Source organism: Ogataea polymorpha (assembly GCF_001664045.1).
Source record: "Ogataea polymorpha strain NCYC 495 leu1.1 chromosome Unknown OGAPOscaffold_3, whole genome shotgun sequence".
NCBI classification, from domain to species: Eukaryota; Fungi; Ascomycota; class Pichiomycetes; order Pichiales; family Pichiaceae; genus Ogataea; species Ogataea polymorpha.
The window spans coordinates 396,365-413,195 of record NW_017264700.1 but is presented as its reverse complement, the minus strand read 5'-3'; the positions used below and the strand labels follow the sequence as shown (position 1 = coordinate 413,195).

Sequence of the window (16,831 nt, the reverse complement as noted above, 5' to 3'; positions counted from 1 at the left end):
CGTGGGGACGCTTCGCGTCGATCGCCCAAGATATATCTTAAATCTTTCGCTCTTCTATCATCCGGCATGTCTATAAAGATCGCATCCAAATCACAGGTTGAAGACCTTCTGTCCAAATACGACACGTTTCTGTTTGATTGTGATGGTGTTTTGTGGCTCGGCGATCATTTGCTGCCCAATGTTGCTGAGACATTGGACCTCTTACGTTCCAAGAGCAAGAAGGTGATCTTTGTGACCAACAACTCCTCCAAATCGAGAGCCGACTACGTCAAGAAATTTGAGAAGTTTGGCATTGTCGCCACTACAGAGGAGATTTTTGGCAGCTCCTATGCCACGGCAGTGTATGTGGACAGTATTTTGCAGCTCCCAAAAAACAAGAAGGTTTGGGTTTTGGGGGGATCCGGTATTGTCGATGAGCTTAAACTGTTTGGCTACGAATCGTTAGGAGGTGTTGATCCTAGATACGACGGTCTTCTAGACATGAACGATCCAGAGTCGATGATTTACAAGATTGATCCGGACGTCGGAGCGGTGGTTGTTGGGCTTGATACCAAACTCAATTATTACAAGCTTGCTGTCACCATGCAATACCTCAAAGACCCAAAAGTTCCATTCATTGCTACAAACATCGACTCAACATATCCCTCCAAAGGCATGAAGCTTCCTGGAGCAGGCTCGTGCGTTGAGTCGGTGACGTGTGCAAGCGGAAGGCAGCCAATTACCAGCTGCGGAAAGCCTAGTAAGGGCATGATGGACGCAATTGAAAGAGCTCACAAACTAGACAAAAGCAGAACACTGATGGTCGGTGATAGACTGAACACCGATATGAAATTTGGTAGAGAGGGAGGACTGTCAACGCTGCTGGTGTTGACGGGAATTGAGACCGTTGAGACGCTGGGTGAGCTTAGCAAAGATGAGCAACCCACGTACTTTGCCGACAAGCTGGGCGATTTGTATGAATTGCTGCAATAGACTCTATATAGCGACTTGGACAAAATAATGTCTTGAAGCGGGCCTCGCGCCGATCGACGCAGCGGACTCTTCTTTTTTTGATTTTGGAGCAATATCATCGTTATATTTACTAGACACCGTGGCCAAGATAGGATCGACATTTCAGTTCGTAAACATAGTGGCAGGTAGTGCATAATGTCCGTTACTCAGGAAACGCTTGAAAGCTCTGAGTTGATCAACTGGACGATCTTCCAAGAGCTTTTGCTCATGGACGAAGATGAGGAGGGTTTTGCCCTTTCGTTGGTCCAAACGTTTGTGGATCAGGCGTCGGGCATTTTCAAGGAAATTGAGGCCCTTATTGAAAAACAAGACCCGTCCGAGGATGATCTCAAACGTCTTGCGTCGTTGGGCCACTATTTGAAGGGTTCAGCCGCGGCGTTGGGATTACATACAGTGCAACAGGAGTGCGAAAGAATTCAAAACTACGGTAACAAGATCAATCTTGACGATTATGAGCCTGCGGCTAAGGCGAGCACAGTGAACGATTGGATCGGTTGTATTCAGGCCGCATTTAAGAATGCGCTAGATAACTATGAAAAGAGCAAGGAGCTGTTGAGTGGGTTTTTCGGTGAGCAGCTATGAAACCATCATGGCGACACGTTTAAAGCTGTAATGGTATAGTTGTAATGGACCAGTAATGCGAACAATGCGTAATTTATTCTTCTTTTCCTGTAGCTTTCACGTTGTTTTCGATCAGCGAGTACCACAGAATCAGCACCATTGAGAAAATGCCAAACGTGATGGCAATAGTGTTTAGCTCCGTGTCCGTGATCATCTCTGTCTCCAGTTCTATGTCACACTCTGGTCGCGGTCCGTGGCCTTCACGCTAAAATTGTTTGGCTAGGTTTTTTTTGCGTGGCCTCTTGTCGACTCGACGATCGACTGCACCCAAGCTTATTTAACTCAAACCCGGGGTAAAAATTCTCTCCACCTTTTATCATGACCCGTAAGCTTACTTTCATCCCTGGCCCTGTTGAGTTCAGCGATGCCGTCTTGAATGCTATGTCCACTCCGTCTCAGTCGCACAGCTCGCCTGAGTTCACTCAGGTGTTCCAGGAGGCGCTCAAGAACACTAGAAAGGTGTTCAAGTCCACCGACCCCGAGACCCAGCCTTTTATTCTGTCGGGATCGGGCACTCTTGGCTGGGAGCTTGTTGGTGCCAACCTGGTCTCGTGCTCAGACGCGGTGCTTGTGGTGTCCACAGGCTTCTTTTCAGAGCACTTTGCTGAGGCGCTGCAAGTTTACACTGACAATGTCGACATCGTCGGTGCCGAGGTGTTTGGCGACGCGGTTAAATTGCCGGCCATAGAGGCTAAACTGAAAGCCAAGTCTTACGGCATGATCACTATCACCCAGACAGATACTTCTTCGGGGGTTCTTTCGAATGTCAAGGAGATTGCTGCCCTGGTCAAGAAGGTGTCACCAAATACCCTGATTGTGGTGGACGCCGTTTGCGCCACAGCGTGTGAGGAATTGGAATTCGACGCTTGGGGAATTGACTTTGTTTTGACTGGCTCGCAGAAGGCATTGGGTTGTCCATCCGGTCTGTCCATCTCGTATGCATCGAAACGTGCCCTGGACAAAGCCTTGGGCCACAAGCCTGCTTCGTACTATGCGTCCATTCCACGGTGGCTGCCCGTCATGCGCGCCTTTGAGAACGGCAGCCCTGCTTATTTTGCCACCCCGGCAGTTCAGCTGATTCATGCCTACAACGTTGCTCTCAAGGAGGTTTTGTCTCCATCGCTGGAAGAAAGAATCAAAGCCCATGCCGAGGCTTCTGACAAGTTCAAGAACAATTTGGAGACTCTAGGTGTGAAATTGGTGACCGTTTCGCGCGACGTGGCCGCTCACGGGCTGACCACTGCTTATTATCCCGACGGTGTCGACGGACCTACGTTCCTAAGCAAAGTGAGAGACAATGGCTTCACTCTGGCTACCGGAATCTATAAAGATTACAAGGACAAGTACTTCAGAGTGGGTCACATGGGTGTCAGTGCCGTTGGCGAACGGAAACAGGAACTAGATCAGTGTTTTGAAGCTATTGCTAAGGCACTTAAAGAGTCCAAATAGAAATATGTATATTTTTATTTTTCTATCATTATTAAACAGACAATGGGAACTGGCCAGCCCAATCAGAGATCTCCTGCTTCAAAGCGGAGATCTCTTCAGATCCTTGGCCGATCTTGGCCTTAAAGTCTTTCAGCTTGTTTGCCTCAATAGGAAGACTGCTTTGCACATCTTTGGCAATCTTAATGGCTCTATCGATATATCCAACGATCTTAACAAAGTCCTCCTCAGAAAGACCTCTGCTGGTCATGGCTGGAGCACCGATTCTGACACCACCTGGAACCAAGGCAGACTTGTCGCCTGGGATGGAGTTCTTGTTCAAGGCGATGTTGATCTGTTCGCAAACAGACTCGATTCTGGCTCCGTCAATGCCCTTGTCTCTCAGGTTGACCAGAACCATGTGCGAGTCCGTTCCGTCAGAAACAAGCTTGTAGCCGAGTCTTTTAAACTCGGTCTCCAAAGTCTTGGCATTCTTCAAAACTTGCAACTGGTACTCCTTGTACTCTGGGGTGGCAGCCTGCTTCAAAGCAGTCGCCAAGGCAGAGATGGTGTGGTTGTGAGGACCACCCTGGTGGCCAGGGAAGACTGAGAAGTTGATAGGATTCTCCAGGTCGTAGTAGATCTCCTTTCCAGTTTTAGGATTGACGGATCTCACACCTTTTCTGAAGAAGATCATGGCACCTCTTGGTCCTCTCAAAGACTTGTGGGTAGTGGTGGTCACAATGTCGGCGTACTCAAAAGGCGATGGAATTACACCAGCAGCAATAAGACCAGAAATATGAGCCATGTCGACAACCAGGTAAGCACCAACCTTGTCAGCGATCTCTCTCATTCTCTTGTAGTCAATCAGCCTGCAGTAGGCAGAAGTTCCTGCAACCAGAACTTTTGGTCTGTACAAAACAGCGGTCTTCTCCAGCATGTCGTAGTCGATGATTCCGGTGTCCAGATCGACTCTGTATGGCATGGTCTCAAAGTAGGTGGAAACAGCAGAAATCTTTCTTGTGTCGGTTTGATAGCCATGAGATAGATGACCTCCATGCGGCAGGTCCAATCCCATCAACCTCTCATGTGGCTTCATGATTGCCTGGTAGACTTGTAAGTTGGCTGGCGAGCCAGAAAGAGATTGTACGTTAACACCCCATTTGTCTGCATCCAGGTTGAAAGCCTTCAAAGCTCTGGCTTGGCACAAAAGTTCCATTCTGTCAATGTGCTCATTACCTCCGTAATATCTGGCACCTGGATAACCCTCAGAGTACTTGTTGCTCATTGGAGATCCCAAGGCGTCGAAAACAGCGGTAGAAGTAAAGTTCTCGGAAGCAATCAGGACTATAGAATGTCTCTGTCTCTCGATCTCGTCCTGGATAATAGATGCAACTTCTGGATCAACATCCTTCAAGTGGCCTTCGACCATTTGTCTGTGGGAGGGGGAAAGAGCGTACGGCATAAGAAGAATTAAAATAATTAATATGAAAAATAATTAATTAAGGTGACAGGAAAAAAGAAGAGCAGAGGACAAAATAAATTTAAAAAAAAAGGTGGGGGTGGAGCAGCCACATTCGAGCAAGTCTACAGTTACGAATTCGTCTTCTACAATCACTTGTTTCTTCTTTATTACCACATGTATCCAATTAACGGTAGGATTTCTGGAATCTGGCTCTAGCACCACGACCACCGAACTTCTTTGGCTCCATTCTTCTAGCGTCAGCAATCAACAGGGTTCTGTCGTAAGAGGTGAAAACCTTCTTCAGCTCGTTCTTGCTTGACTCGTCGACGTACTTGGCTGTGTAGGCAATCAAACCTTTAGCAATGGCCTGTCTAATAGCGTAAACTTGGGAAACGTGACCACCACCGGTGACCTTAATTCTGATGTCCAAGCCGGCAAACTTGTCGAGACCGACAATAAGCAGAGGCTCGTAAACTTTGTGTCTGAGGATTTCTGGTTCCACAAGGGTAATTGGAACACCGTTGACCTTGATCAAGCCCTTTCCAGACTTGACGTGGGCCACAGCAGTTGCGTTCTTCTTCTTACCAAAGGTCTATAATGTTAGCAAGCTCCCAGAAGACGTGTTATTTAACTTACCTGAACGGACTTGGTAGGCTGGGTAGACATGGTGATAATGTTGAATGAATAACTAATTATTTCGCTAACTTTTGTGTGTGAAAAATTTTAGGCACCCTTACACGGGGTTTGCGTTTTGGATATTGTGACTGCTTTTTTTCCATCCAGGTTGTTCGTGCAGGTGCCAATTTTTGAGAGACTTGAAAATTTTCCTGTGAAGCAAAAAATAATCTTAAGGTTAATCACAAATGGCTATCGCAAAGAACCTCCCAATCCTTAAGAACCACTTCAGAAAGCACTGGCAGGAGAGAGTCAGAGTCCACTTGGACCAAGCCGGCAAGAAGGTGTCAAGAAGACAAGCCAGAGCTGCCAAGGCTGCTAAATTGGCACCAAAGCCAATCGACTCTCTTAGACCAGCTGTGAGATGCCCAACCATCAGATACAACAGAAAAGTCAGAGCCGGAAAGGGATTTTCTCTTGCTGAGTTGAAGGCCGTTGGATTGACTCCTAAATACGCCAGAACCATCGGAATTTCCGTCGACCACAGAAGAGTGAACAGATCCACCGAGATTTTCGAGACCAACGTTGCTAGACTTCAGAAATACAAGGACTCCTTGATCATCTTCGACAAGAACACCAAGCCTTCTGGTGAGCAGGTTTCCATCGGTGCTACTTTCCCTGTTGAGCAACCAGCTGCTGATACCGAGCCAAGAGCTGTTGTTGTGCCTGAGCAGACCGCATTCAGAACTTTGAGACTGGCCAGATCCGAGAAGAAATACAAGGGTATCAAAGAGAAGAGAGCCAAGGACAAGGCTGAGGCTGAGGCTGAGAAGAAGAAATAGGTTAATTGAAGAAGTATCGTATTACATTGTAATTTGCGTAAATTACCAAAGCTCCCATACATTTTTTACTCTCTGTTCAACACTAGTCAGTTTATTATCTATACTTAGTCAAACAAACCGAATCCCATGTCGTCGTCTTCCTCCTCCTCAGCAGCGGAGGCCTCCTTCTCCTCCTCAGCAGCAGCGTCAGCGGCACCACCAGCAGCAGCACTTGGAGCACCAGCTGCAGCAGGAGCGGCGCTGATGTTGAAGTTGGTCAAGAGAGACTTCAAATCCTGGCCATCCAGAGCCTTAGCGTAGATGGAAGCCCAGATGTTGTCGATCTCGATGTTGGCACCAGAGGTCAATTTCAAAAGGTTTTCAGGGTTGATTTCGACATCCGAGTCAGCAAGTATGATAGCAGCGTATGAAAGGGCAGATTCGGTGGACATCTTGGTTGGAATAATCGATTTAAGCACTAAGGGCAGACTATTTCCTTGGTGAAAAAAAAAGTGAATATTTTTCCTATAATATGCCCTATCACGTGATTGGGGATTTTAACCCTCGTGCCCTAATCTATTTTATTTTGGTAGCTGCTATATAGATGTATATTACAGAAGGGCAAGCACGAGCGGTAATAAGCCGAGAACACTTGATCTCAGGCTACTTCCGGCATCGCTTGCCACAGACACCGCCACAGATGTAGATCTGTTTGCTGTCGTTGTCCGGGTCTCCAGCAATGATTGTAAAGTGCTTGAAGTAGTTGCATCCATGGAATTTGCCGGCTGCGAGCTCGGGGCAGTGCACGTGTTTTCATGGGTGAGAGCCGGCAGCTTCACGTGGAACACGAGAGCTTGATTGTCTAGATTGGCCCCGGATGCGTCAGAATACGGAAACGTTCCAAAATTCATGAAACCATTCTGCGTGATAAAATCGTCGTCGGAAACTGTGAGGAGGAAATATTCGTCTGTGGTGCACTCCACTGGAATAAGGGTGATTCCTTCCCACTTCTCGTTCAGCAGCATGGGGTCGTCCTTGCCGCCGTTGTGCAGTCCAAACTTGCTCAGTTCAGTCTGGTTGTTGTAATCAAGGAATGAATAGTAGGTAGCAGTTGTGATTCCATCTTCCAGCTTGCCTTTTTTTGACGCGACCTTGTCACCCATCTGGTCGTACCTGCCGGCAATATTGGTTGCATTGGCAATGGAGTACAGGTCAGCATGTCTGTAGATTGACGTGGTGTTGTCCTGTGCTCTTCCTCGTCCGCTGTCTCTAGCCAGAACCATAAATAGTTCGTCGCTTAGGTAAACAAGCTCGGACTGCGCAGCAACGCGAGGATTCTTTGCGGCATCTTTTTCAGGGTCCTCGTAGGTGGGCAGTCGGAGCACGTACTCCGCCTCCAGCACCGGGGACGAGCCAGAAACGTTGTACTTGACTAGGCGCACATAAGCGTTCGTGTACTTCTTGGAGCCACCTTCCTGGATGGCTGCAGATTGGAGCAAGGCGTACACGTGCTTCCCGTCAGGTGACAAAGCTGCTCCTTCGAACCCCTGATTATTGGCACGGCCAGAATCTGGATCACCAAGGTCGTAATCCTCGTAAAGCGGAGGCGAGTTGGCGCTGAAGGACATCGTTCCGTTTCTGAAGGGAACTATGGCATCTGGCGGCAGGGTGTAGTCGACCAGAGTGCCGTTGGAGTCGAATTTGAAAATACCAGGGCCATACTCATCGGTGATCCAGAACCCATTAGAAATATCGTTGCGGACAATTCTCAGAGCCTCAGGGTCCAAACAGACCCGTGTAGTGGTGCGGTTAGTGTTCAATCCTCCACCAAAACCATCTCCAACAAACTGGGTAGCCGGCAGCGTGTGGCCGTTCTGGTACAGGGTGGTATTGCAGTCAAGCCCTGTCATGAGTTGGCCAGTGAAGTCTTTGAGCAGGATGGTATCCTGGTAGTTCCAGACCAGATTGGCGGAGGAAGAGCTATTTTTCGGTGTGAAGGTGACCCCGTATTTGTGAATTCTAGGAGCATAGTTAAGTGTACCATTGGTGTTCCAGCCCCTGTCTGGAAGATTGTACGTCACAAAGCTGTACACGCCATTGGAGACCGACAATGATGGCTTGTGCAATGAAATAGAGGATCCAAACGAGATGGTGTCCTTGTATTTGTCAACAGCATCGCCGGGGACAAAACCGTAGCCAGACAGACCATAGTTGATGTACTCGTCGTTGCCAATGAAAACGGAGTTGGCAGCAAAGCTAGCGGGAATAAGCGAGAGGCACGCAGCAAAAAAGATCAGCTTCATTAGTTACCAGACTTGGAAAGACTCTGATATTTATGCTACTCGTGGCTCGATTTTCGGTAGCCAAAATCGGACTCACCACGTGCAACTAATTTTATAAGCACCTGCGTCTATTTATTTTCAAATCCTGATCGTGCTCATGTGTTGCGTGGCCGGCTTAATGCACAGCCACGTGGAGGCGTACATGTTGATTCTGTCGATGCTTTTTCCCGATTCGCGTACTGCAGCAGCTTCGCAGATGTAGCCCCTGTTCTCGAAGTTCTTTATGTACCATGGCTGCGTGGAAGCAGAGCGGAGCAGGACACGGCCGCCGGGAGCCAGGGCCTCGTCAAGTGCGGCAATTTCCTCTTCCGCATCTTTTCCGACCGGGTCGAACCAGTCCATGTGATCCATGATTACAGCCACTGTCAGAGACTTTTTCGTCAACCTAGCAAAGACGTCGTTCAAGTAGTCCGTGTGAAGACGGATATTGTCCAATGGTGAGCCTTTAGCGGAGAACTTTTTGTATGCAGACTTAGTAAGGTATTCTGGACAGTTCTGTTCCGAGTATCTTCCCTTAAGAGCCAGGTAGTAGAAATAGTTGTCGCTGGAGATGAGCGAGCGGGAAACCACAGGATCCAGCGTATCGATCACGTACTTCACCACAGATGGGCCCATCATGGCGGCCTGATTGGACGGCACGCCAAGTGCTTTCCAGAGAAAAAGCGGGTTTCCTATAAGCAGCTTCGAGACGATTGGGTTGAACAGCGTAGGTTTGATATTTTCGTCCCAAATGCGTTTTTGCTCCTCAATACTTTGGGCCGCACACAGATCGTCTACGTCGGAGGTTACGCCGCAGATCTTGAACACGTAGCGAGCCATTCGCAGGGCCCATTTCGAGAACCCTGTGTCATACAGGCCGCGGCCGTTAACGTCAAACGTTTTTTCACCGTTCTCGTACCAGTACTGGAAGGCATTCGAAGACATGTGGGGTGCCAGTTTGGTAACTAGAAGCTCGCGGAAGCCCTCGATCTTGCCCAGCCCAAATATCTTCCAAATTTCCTCCCTTTTTAAAGACTTGAAAGCGGCAAGCTTTAGCTCCATCAGATGGCCCTGGCAGGGGTTGAGATCAACTCCGTGAATCCGCCGAGGCGGGTCGGGCAGAGAAGCGTACGCCAGAATATTATCGCCGGCAGAAGTGATGGCCAGGACAGTGTCTTTGGACGAGAGCTTGAGGATCCTGACATCCTCTCTTGGGTCCTCCCATGTAAACGCATAGATATACTGGTCTCTGAATTGGCCATATTCTGGTTTTAGCTCATCGTAGTAGACGCGGTAGGCGTCGTTCTGGTAGTAGATGGAGGGATAAGGTAGTTTTTTGGCCTGCGATTCAAGAGCTGCCTCGTGGCCCTTACTTCTGGCAATATCGACGGACTCATCTTGGGGAGCCAGGTACGGAGACTCTGTGGCTAGTGCATTGATTCTGTGAAACAGGGCTGGCGAGCGGTCCTTGTCGCAGCCAAGCCAAATGTAATATGGAATATTGCCCAGCTGTTTGTTGTACAGGTTGAGCGACTTTAGTGTCCCAAATCTGTACTCCAGATAGTCTCTTCTGGCCGGGTCCAAAAATACCCTGTCGGCCTCAAACCACGTGCGCCAGAATGTGCGGAAAATCCACGGACTGTGCCTGTTCGTCATTCCTCCAAGGGTGTTGACCTTGGCTACCGAGGTGGCAATTGTTTGGACCCCAAAATCCACACAGCACACAACTCCGTTTTTGTGCAGCATGGAAACAACATGGTCCACGGCACAGTGAAAAGTTGGAATCATCGACAACGAGTAGGAAAACGTGATTAAATCAGCAGGCAGCTTGGCAACAGAGAAGTTGCACGCGTCGGCAAGAACGCAGTAAACGTTTTTCCAGCCTTTAGCCTCGAAACGCTGCTGTGCAACTTCAAGCAAAGATGGCGATAGGTCAACCACGTAGATTGCTTTAAAATGTTTGCTCAACGGCAAAATCGAATCCATGTGCTCCACATTGTAGCCTGTGCCACCACCTACGTCAATCCACACGAGATCAGAATTCTTTGAAAGGTGGCTCACTGCCAGCTTGAGGGAAGTTTCTCTGCCCTGCAGAAGCCTCGACCTGGTCATGTCATAGATCTTGGCCTGGGCCCGGTAGAATGACTCGAGAGCCTGCTGTTGGGCACCGGTATTCTTGGCGGTTTTCGACGATGGAGTGAAGGGCTTGATGAAACACAGGTAACAGAATTGGAGCACAACTCTGAACCTTTTGCTGTAAGCAAAAAGCAGTGCACTTGCAAGAGTTGCACTCAAAAATGCATAAGTAACATGGACGACCATGTCCTCAATATTGTAAATATCTATCATTGGTGAGTGAGATAGGAGAGCATTCTTCTTTTAAGTAATTCCCTGTCCAACCCAACAAATGCCACGGGGATACCTGTCAACGGCACGTGAAAGCGACCCTGTTTGGGTGCATAGAGCTGATTGGGAGCAGAGGATCTTTGCTGACGTAAGAAAGAGGAATTGGGGTGGAACGTGGGGCAAGTCGATATTGATTGTTGGGTTGCAGCAAAGCAAATTAGCGTGGCTGTTATTTTTCACAAAAAGCTGAAGCACAACCCCACCAAGGACGCAGACTCAGTCTGACACTTGTTGCAAGCCCGCTCAAGAGTTTTACGCTAAGATCGGGGGAAATGCGCCGGGTGACGGAGTAAGGTGTCTAGTGTGGTCTCAGGTGTCGGCTATTTGTTAAATCTTTTCGTCGTTGAAAAAACGTACTCCGACTCAATATATGTCGTCCCAGGCTGCCGAGAAAACCACCAGAAACTTACCAAAGCCTAAGGCTGCGTACCTTCCTACTAGCAAGGACTCTCCGTTATACGCCAACAGAGAGCTGTACAATGCTATTGCCGCCACTCACGAGGCTGGCAAACGCGAGCTCATTGAAAAGATCACTGTCCCTGTTCGCTCGGGACGTGCTTGGAAAGTTCCCAAAGGACACGTTTGCCGGATCATTGCCTTGGAGGGTCCGCAGGTGGGCGACCTCAACATTTGGAATGCCAACAACCCAAGAGAGAGACTTTGGGCTTCTCGTACCAGACAGCTACACTCTGCCCACGTTTCTGTGTACGACCGTCTGTGGTCCAATCTGCCATATTTGAGACCGCTTTGTACCATCACAGGTGACTCCATTGCGTATGGTCAAGATGAGTGGGGTGGAAGATGCCACGATCTCCTTGGCACCCGCTGCGACCCTTACGTCGATAAGCTATTATCTGGGGAAGATAATGATTTCCACTGCCATTCCAACTTGACGCGTGCGGTTCTGCCATACGGGTTGACCGAGTTCGATGTCCACGATGTGTTAAACGTGTTCCAACTCACTGGACTCAACGAGCACGACCAGTACTTTATGGAGACCTGTCCTGCGAAGAAAGGTGATTACTTTGAATTTTTCGCAGAGACAGATCTGCTATGTGCTCTGTCGACCTGTCCCGGCGGCGACCTGTCGCAGTGGGACTGGGGTGAGTCTGAGGATGGCGCAGGGGTGGACATGACTGAGTGCTGCAGGCCGCTTGGTGTTGAGGTTTATAAACTTACTGATGACTCAGTTTTGCAAAACTGGACCGAGCCGCAGCCTGTTAAATATAACGGTTTGCATGGTCTCAAAATGCCTTGAATAAATTATTTTTTATTCCCCATGTCTCGGCCAATCTCGTATTTAGAAGATTTGTATTGTCTACGTAACGAGATCGGCTGCTACTCGTGCTGCCAGGTTGCGGGTGTATACTCAGTAGACCTCTCGCGAGAGCTCCTGTGGAGCGCACTGCGCAAACTCGTGCTGCGGTATTCACAGCTGTCATTGCAGTTGTTCGCGAACGAAGGCCGTCAGGAGATCCGGCCGCTGGATGGCTACACAATGGACGACGTGCTGGAGATCCACGCTGATTGCAACATGCTCGATCTCATCTCGGAGCTCAACAAACGCCATTTCAGCCTCAACGTCCAGTCTCCGTTGTGGAGGCTCGTTCTCGTGGGTAAAAACCGGTTAGTGTTTTGCTACGAGCACCTGCTGTTCGACGGAACTTCGGGCAAAAACTTCCACATACTGCTACGCGATGCACTGGTTGAGACGCTGGTCGAAACGGACGCTGTCGACACTACCTTGCCGCTATTTGATCGTTCCCGCGATGTTCTTCCTGCTACCAACCCCGAACAGATGGCTTTTATTAATTACCGGCCATCTATGGCATTTTCTGTGCGTGTGGTCTTTGAGGAGTTTGCACCCAAGTGGCTCAAGAGGTTGCTGCAGCCATTTTCGAAGTTCCCGTTGGTTATGGACCTGTTTGAACGAACGGACCTAGCGCGCCAGCCGCGGGTGGCAAACGACGTGTTCGAACTCGTGCAGCTTTCGCAGGAGCAGGTGGCGCAGCTTGTTGCTCTGGCTCGCAATCACGGTGTGAAACTCACCGCGATGCTCACCATGCTGATGCATGTGTCATTGCTACCAATCGTGGGAAACAAGTACACAGAAATCTCAATCCCGGTGGATTTGCGGCGATTTATGTTTGCAGAGCCAGGCCCGCCAGAGCTCGGCCTGTTCATGGGGGGGATCAACGTCAAGCTGTTTCCTGCAGCAGAGTACGGCTTGGTTGCGGACGAGTGTAACTGGCCCCTGGCTGCGGCGGTGCAAGATCAGCTCGACCAGGGCCTTTCTTCTAGCATGCAAGCCATCGGGCTGCTCAAATATTTTAGTCCTCGTGATTATCTGGAGTCCAAGCTGAAGTCCCCGCGCACGACCACGATAGAAGTTTCGAACCTTGGCACTGTCACCAGCACTTCGCCTGTAAAGCTGTTGCGCCTCACCTTTGCACAGCCGTTAGGGCTAACCGGCCCCTATTTCGGTATGAACATCGTCGGCGCAGACAAAGGCATCGACATTGTTCTCGTCACGTCGCCAGAAATGGCGTCCGAGCTGGCACAAACAAAAGCTGCCATTCTACGCCTTCTGAATAAAATACTCTAGCTTCACATATTATTATGGCTGTGCCCGATTTATTTCTACCCCACTATGTTTAGATCGCGTCCCAGACTGCTTTTGGCGGCCATCCGGCCCAGACGACCGATGTCATATTGGAACGTGGGGGCCAACATCAATCATTTCCGTCAAGCAATGAGAAGCTCGGACTCTCCGTCTCTCGGCGTGCGCCTGCTGTATCTCGGCGGAATCGTGGCAGGCCTCAACCTGGCCTTTAATTCAATGCTCTTTGTGCTGACCAACCTGTACATGAACGAGCTGGAAACAATCTCGTGGGGCTTTGGTTTTAGGGCCAACAGCGAGTTTAAAAACGGCCTTGCCAACGAGATGATTATCAACGATCCGAAAAAGGCCAACCAGCACTACTCTAACGCTCTGAAGCTCATCAGCAAGGCCAATGGATTAGAAGAAGATGAGCTGCTTGGATATCAACAGCTCGACAGGCATTTGCAACAAAAAGACATTTCATATATCTCGAGCTACAGCGATCTTGTGCTGCGCTATGCGTTGACGCTTGGCTCCAAGAGCCGAGACCGAGCAGTGGAATGCATCACTTACGCGCTCAAATTACAGGATAGGTATGGAGAACAAGCACAAACAGAAGTGGGGGCTTATTCGCTTCGAAACTTGGGTCTTCGCTACCTTGCAGATGTCGAAAAAGAGGACAAGCGTGCGGATAAGGCAATAAATTTGCTCATTGAGGCCATTAGAGTCATGCAGAGTCACGAGTTTTCACATTCGTTAGGGCCCGACGAAATACCACCAACAGAAACTTGCTCGTCGCAACTAGTTTCCTCAATTGTCGAACTGTGCGTTCTATACGCCTCGACACGTGAGCCCATCTACATGAACAAATCATTCAAGCTGCTTGTATCGCTGCTGAGAAATCTCGAGAACGAGGCGCGCGCGCTCGCAAAGAGCTCGCAGCCAGATGCCAAAAATGTCAAGTCAGATAAGATCCCCCTTGTCAAGCTGCAACTCAGTGAAATATTATGGTACAAAGGACAACATGGGCCCGCGTTGGAATTTGCGAAAGAGTCAGCGCTTGAGGCTGATTTGTACTCCCGAGACAATGCAAACAGCGCAAAAATCTCCAAAGTCGGCTACCAAAATCTTGCTACCATGTACTCTGAGCTAGGAGATAATGAGGCGGCCGAGCTGTGCCTGCTCAAAGCCAACCGCATTGAGATTCCTGTTTCTGCGTTTGCCACACCTTCGCGAACCGTCAGAAACACTGTTTTGCGGCATTATCTTGGACCCTGGAGCGTTGCATTTTTCGCTTGAATAATTTGCTCGGGCTGTGCATATTATATTATCATTTATTTGGGTAAAACGAGCAAATTACGTCCTGGGTATATATAATGCACCTTCTCGCTTTTTCCACCGTCTAATGGTGGTCGCCAGAGATTTGGAGGTGTATGATGGGGTGCACTGCATTGCCGATATGGGCACAGATCATTACATGATGCTCAAAAATATGTCCCAGGCAGCTACTCCTTGGGCAGATATGGCACTATATGGCAAGTACGTCACATATCTGCTCGTTGGGATCGTGTTTGCAGGCACCGTAAAGCACTATGTTTTTTCTAACTACGACGTGGATCGTGTGAGAGGTGGACCCGCACGGATCATGGAGAAACTGACTGCCTATAGTCGATTCATTGTCTATCGTCGGTTACCTTCCAAGATCTGCCACCGTCTCGGTCTGCCGTCCTCTGTGGGCAGTCTTCTGCTGATAGGACTTGTCACCCTTTACAGCTTGCTCTGGTGCTTTGTTCCGCACCCTTACTATCGCGCCTGTTTGGGCTTCGGCTCCCCGCCGCTGGGAGTTCGATCTGGTATGATGTCGACGGCTTTTGTGCCTTTTGTGTTCATTTTGTCAGGAAAAACCAATCTCATTGGCTTCTTGACGGGAATTTCGCACGAAAAGCTCAACAAATACCATCAGACAGCATCCATTTTGTGCTTGTTCTTTGGATGGGTCCACACCATTCCTTTCTACATACAAAACTCCAAGGAAGGTGGAACGGCCAGATTACATCAGAAAATGTATGCGACACCGGTCTATGTTTCAGGAATCCCCCCTATCATCTTTTTGACCCTGCTTTGGGTTGGTTCGCTCCGAATCGTGCGGCGGTTCTGGTATGAGGCATTCGTGTCGTTGCACTGGGTGCTTGCGATTGGCTTCTACATCAGCTTGTTCTACCATGTTTATGGCTTGCTCAACGCCGACAAGTACATGGTGGCTACCATTGTGATTTGGTGCGCACAGTTATTTTACAGATGGTTTGCCAAGGGCTATTTGAGACCCTCCAGATTCATGAGGACTGCCACTGCCAGAGCTCGCAGAGTCGGTACACCCAATCAGAAATGTATGGAGGTTTTTGTTGAGGTCCCTATCAAGTGTGATCCAGGTCAGCATATTTTCCTGAAAACACTGGATAAGAAAGTTGCAGAGCTGCATCCATTCTCGGTAATTCCTTCGTCCAACGGCTTCAAACTGATTGTCCGCGCCTACGACGGGTTCACAAAACACCTTTATGACTCTTTAGAATCGCCGCGTGATCTGAAAGTGCTGGTGGACGGACCTTACGGCGGTGTTGCGCGAGATGTGCGCAGCTTCTCTAATATATATATGCTGTGCTCCGGATCCGGTATCACGTCCTGTCTACCTTTTATTATGGTCTATGCAAATTTGATAGGAATGCCTGCTGTGCCGTTGCGGACAATCCGGATGGACTGGATTTTGAGACACGCGGAGGACGTGTGCTGGATCGAACAAGAGCTGGATTTAATCAGGGAGAGGTATGGGTCTCTGTTGAAAAGTGGTGCTTTGGATATTCACATCTACTGCTGTTCTGGTGAGACTGAGAAAGTGAACTTATTCGGTTTCGAATACCACAACTACAAGCCTGTGGTGGCCGACATTGTGAAATCTTTCCAGCTGGGTAGTACCAACTGTATTATCTGTTCCGGTTCGCAAAGCTTAAAGGAACAGGTCGGAAATGCAGCTGCCAGACTGCAGTCTCAAGTGGGCAATGTCCGCGAGGTGTATCTCCACACCGAGGAGTTCAGTTTCTGATTTTTGGAGAACGGACTCTGCTAGACTTGTTTGATAATTAATTATCAACCAATTATATATTTGATTCTTGAGTTGGTGGACATCTGACTAGATGACGCCATGGCAGGCGGAAGAACCAGTAATATGTTTTGTACAAAATGATTGCCAACGACCCAACTACGGAAGAAAGACTTTGGCTCTTACTCCCTTACCACCGTGAAAGCTTTTTCCTCCGAGCAGTAGCTTTATAAACTTTGATACTATATCATGGCTTCCATGTAAGACTGTGTGCATGTGGGCATTGTCTCTAATTGCTGATAAAGTGACAGAAATAAAGTCTCTTAACTACACTTTAACACTAACTCTCTATATCCTCGCTATATCTCTGTCAAATAAAATTGTGACATGGCCAATAGGCTTTGCAGGTTCGTGCTCATACTTCTCTTCGCATAGATGCATTCCACACTG

At 48.8% G+C, this 16,831-nt stretch overlaps 13 protein-coding genes across 13 annotated transcripts; 8 read left to right on the top strand and 5 right to left on the bottom strand.

The window, feature by feature from the left end:
- Window positions 1-63: 63 nt before the first annotated feature.
- OGAPODRAFT_99184 (uncharacterized protein) lies at window positions 64-1,024 on the top strand (the record flags this gene model as incomplete). Its single annotated transcript, XM_018358073.1, has 1 exon — window positions 64-1,024. One exon carries the CDS (start codon window positions 67-69, stop codon window positions 970-972), a length of 906 nt encoding a protein of 301 aa, XP_018211302.1. The 3' UTR covers window positions 973-1,024.
- A 33-nt stretch (window positions 1,025-1,057) lies between these two features.
- On the top strand, window positions 1,058-1,654 carry OGAPODRAFT_16104 (uncharacterized protein). The gene has a single exon (XM_018354179.1). The coding sequence runs from the start codon at window positions 1,147-1,149 to the stop codon at window positions 1,591-1,593; it is 447 nt and encodes a 148-aa protein (XP_018211301.1). The 5' UTR covers window positions 1,058-1,146; the 3' UTR covers window positions 1,594-1,654.
- A 296-nt stretch (window positions 1,655-1,950) lies between these two features.
- OGAPODRAFT_99179 (uncharacterized protein) lies at window positions 1,951-3,081 on the top strand (the record flags this gene model as incomplete). Its single annotated transcript, XM_018358072.1, has 1 exon — window positions 1,951-3,081. One exon carries the CDS (start codon window positions 1,951-1,953, stop codon window positions 3,079-3,081), a length of 1,131 nt encoding a protein of 376 aa, XP_018211300.1.
- A 22-nt stretch (window positions 3,082-3,103) lies between these two features.
- On the bottom strand, window positions 3,104-4,505 carry OGAPODRAFT_16103 (cytosolic serine hydroxymethyltransferase). Its single transcript, XM_018354178.1, has one exon. The coding sequence runs from the start codon at window positions 4,487-4,489 to the stop codon at window positions 3,113-3,115; it is 1,377 nt and encodes a 458-aa protein (XP_018211299.1). The 5' UTR covers window positions 4,490-4,505; the 3' UTR covers window positions 3,104-3,112.
- Window positions 4,506-4,668: 163 nt separating this feature from the next.
- On the bottom strand, window positions 4,669-5,188 carry OGAPODRAFT_82077 (uncharacterized protein; the record flags this gene model as incomplete). The annotated part of the gene is made up of 2 exons (XM_018356590.1): window positions 4,669-5,114; window positions 5,159-5,188. The coding sequence occupies 2 exons, from the start codon at window positions 5,186-5,188 to the stop codon at window positions 4,707-4,709; spliced, it is 438 nt and encodes a 145-aa protein (XP_018211298.1). The 3' UTR covers window positions 4,669-4,706.
- A 182-nt stretch (window positions 5,189-5,370) lies between these two features.
- Window positions 5,371-5,994, top strand: OGAPODRAFT_16102 (uncharacterized protein). Its single transcript, XM_018354177.1, has one exon. It carries the CDS (start codon window positions 5,386-5,388, stop codon window positions 5,977-5,979), a length of 594 nt encoding a protein of 197 aa, XP_018211297.1. The 5' UTR covers window positions 5,371-5,385; the 3' UTR covers window positions 5,980-5,994.
- Window positions 5,995-6,083: 89 nt separating this feature from the next.
- On the bottom strand, window positions 6,084-6,410 carry OGAPODRAFT_7652 (uncharacterized protein; the record flags this gene model as incomplete). Its single annotated transcript, XM_018356190.1, has 1 exon — window positions 6,084-6,410. One exon carries the CDS (start codon window positions 6,408-6,410, stop codon window positions 6,084-6,086), a length of 327 nt encoding a protein of 108 aa, XP_018211296.1.
- A 117-nt stretch (window positions 6,411-6,527) lies between these two features.
- Window positions 6,528-10,442, bottom strand: OGAPODRAFT_16101 (uncharacterized protein). Its single transcript, XM_018354176.1, has one exon. The coding sequence runs from the start codon at window positions 8,259-8,261 to the stop codon at window positions 6,570-6,572; it is 1,692 nt and encodes a 563-aa protein (XP_018211295.1). The 5' UTR covers window positions 8,262-10,442; the 3' UTR covers window positions 6,528-6,569.
- On the bottom strand, window positions 6,528-10,628 carry OGAPODRAFT_82074 (uncharacterized protein; the record flags this gene model as incomplete). Its single annotated transcript, XM_018356589.1, has 2 exons — window positions 6,528-10,484; window positions 10,590-10,628. The coding sequence occupies 2 exons, from the start codon at window positions 10,626-10,628 to the stop codon at window positions 8,379-8,381; spliced, it is 2,145 nt and encodes a 714-aa protein (XP_018211294.1). The 3' UTR covers window positions 6,528-8,378.
- A 375-nt stretch (window positions 10,629-11,003) lies between these two features.
- Window positions 11,004-13,322, top strand: OGAPODRAFT_16100 (uncharacterized protein). The gene has a single exon (XM_018354175.1). The coding sequence runs from the start codon at window positions 11,965-11,967 to the stop codon at window positions 13,288-13,290; it is 1,326 nt and encodes a 441-aa protein (XP_018211292.1). The 5' UTR covers window positions 11,004-11,964; the 3' UTR covers window positions 13,291-13,322.
- OGAPODRAFT_23780 (uncharacterized protein) lies at window positions 11,056-11,943 on the top strand (the record flags this gene model as incomplete). Its single annotated transcript, XM_018355252.1, has 1 exon — window positions 11,056-11,943. The coding sequence occupies one exon, from the start codon at window positions 11,056-11,058 to the stop codon at window positions 11,941-11,943; it is 888 nt and encodes a 295-aa protein (XP_018211293.1).
- OGAPODRAFT_16099 (uncharacterized protein) lies at window positions 13,292-14,920 on the top strand. Its single transcript, XM_018354174.1, has one exon. It carries the CDS (start codon window positions 13,438-13,440, stop codon window positions 14,584-14,586), a length of 1,149 nt encoding a protein of 382 aa, XP_018211291.1. The 5' UTR covers window positions 13,292-13,437; the 3' UTR covers window positions 14,587-14,920.
- OGAPODRAFT_16098 (uncharacterized protein) lies at window positions 14,557-16,704 on the top strand. The gene has a single exon (XM_018354173.1). The coding sequence runs from the start codon at window positions 14,693-14,695 to the stop codon at window positions 16,382-16,384; it is 1,692 nt and encodes a 563-aa protein (XP_018211290.1). The 5' UTR covers window positions 14,557-14,692; the 3' UTR covers window positions 16,385-16,704.
- Window positions 16,705-16,831: the final 127 nt, after the last annotated feature.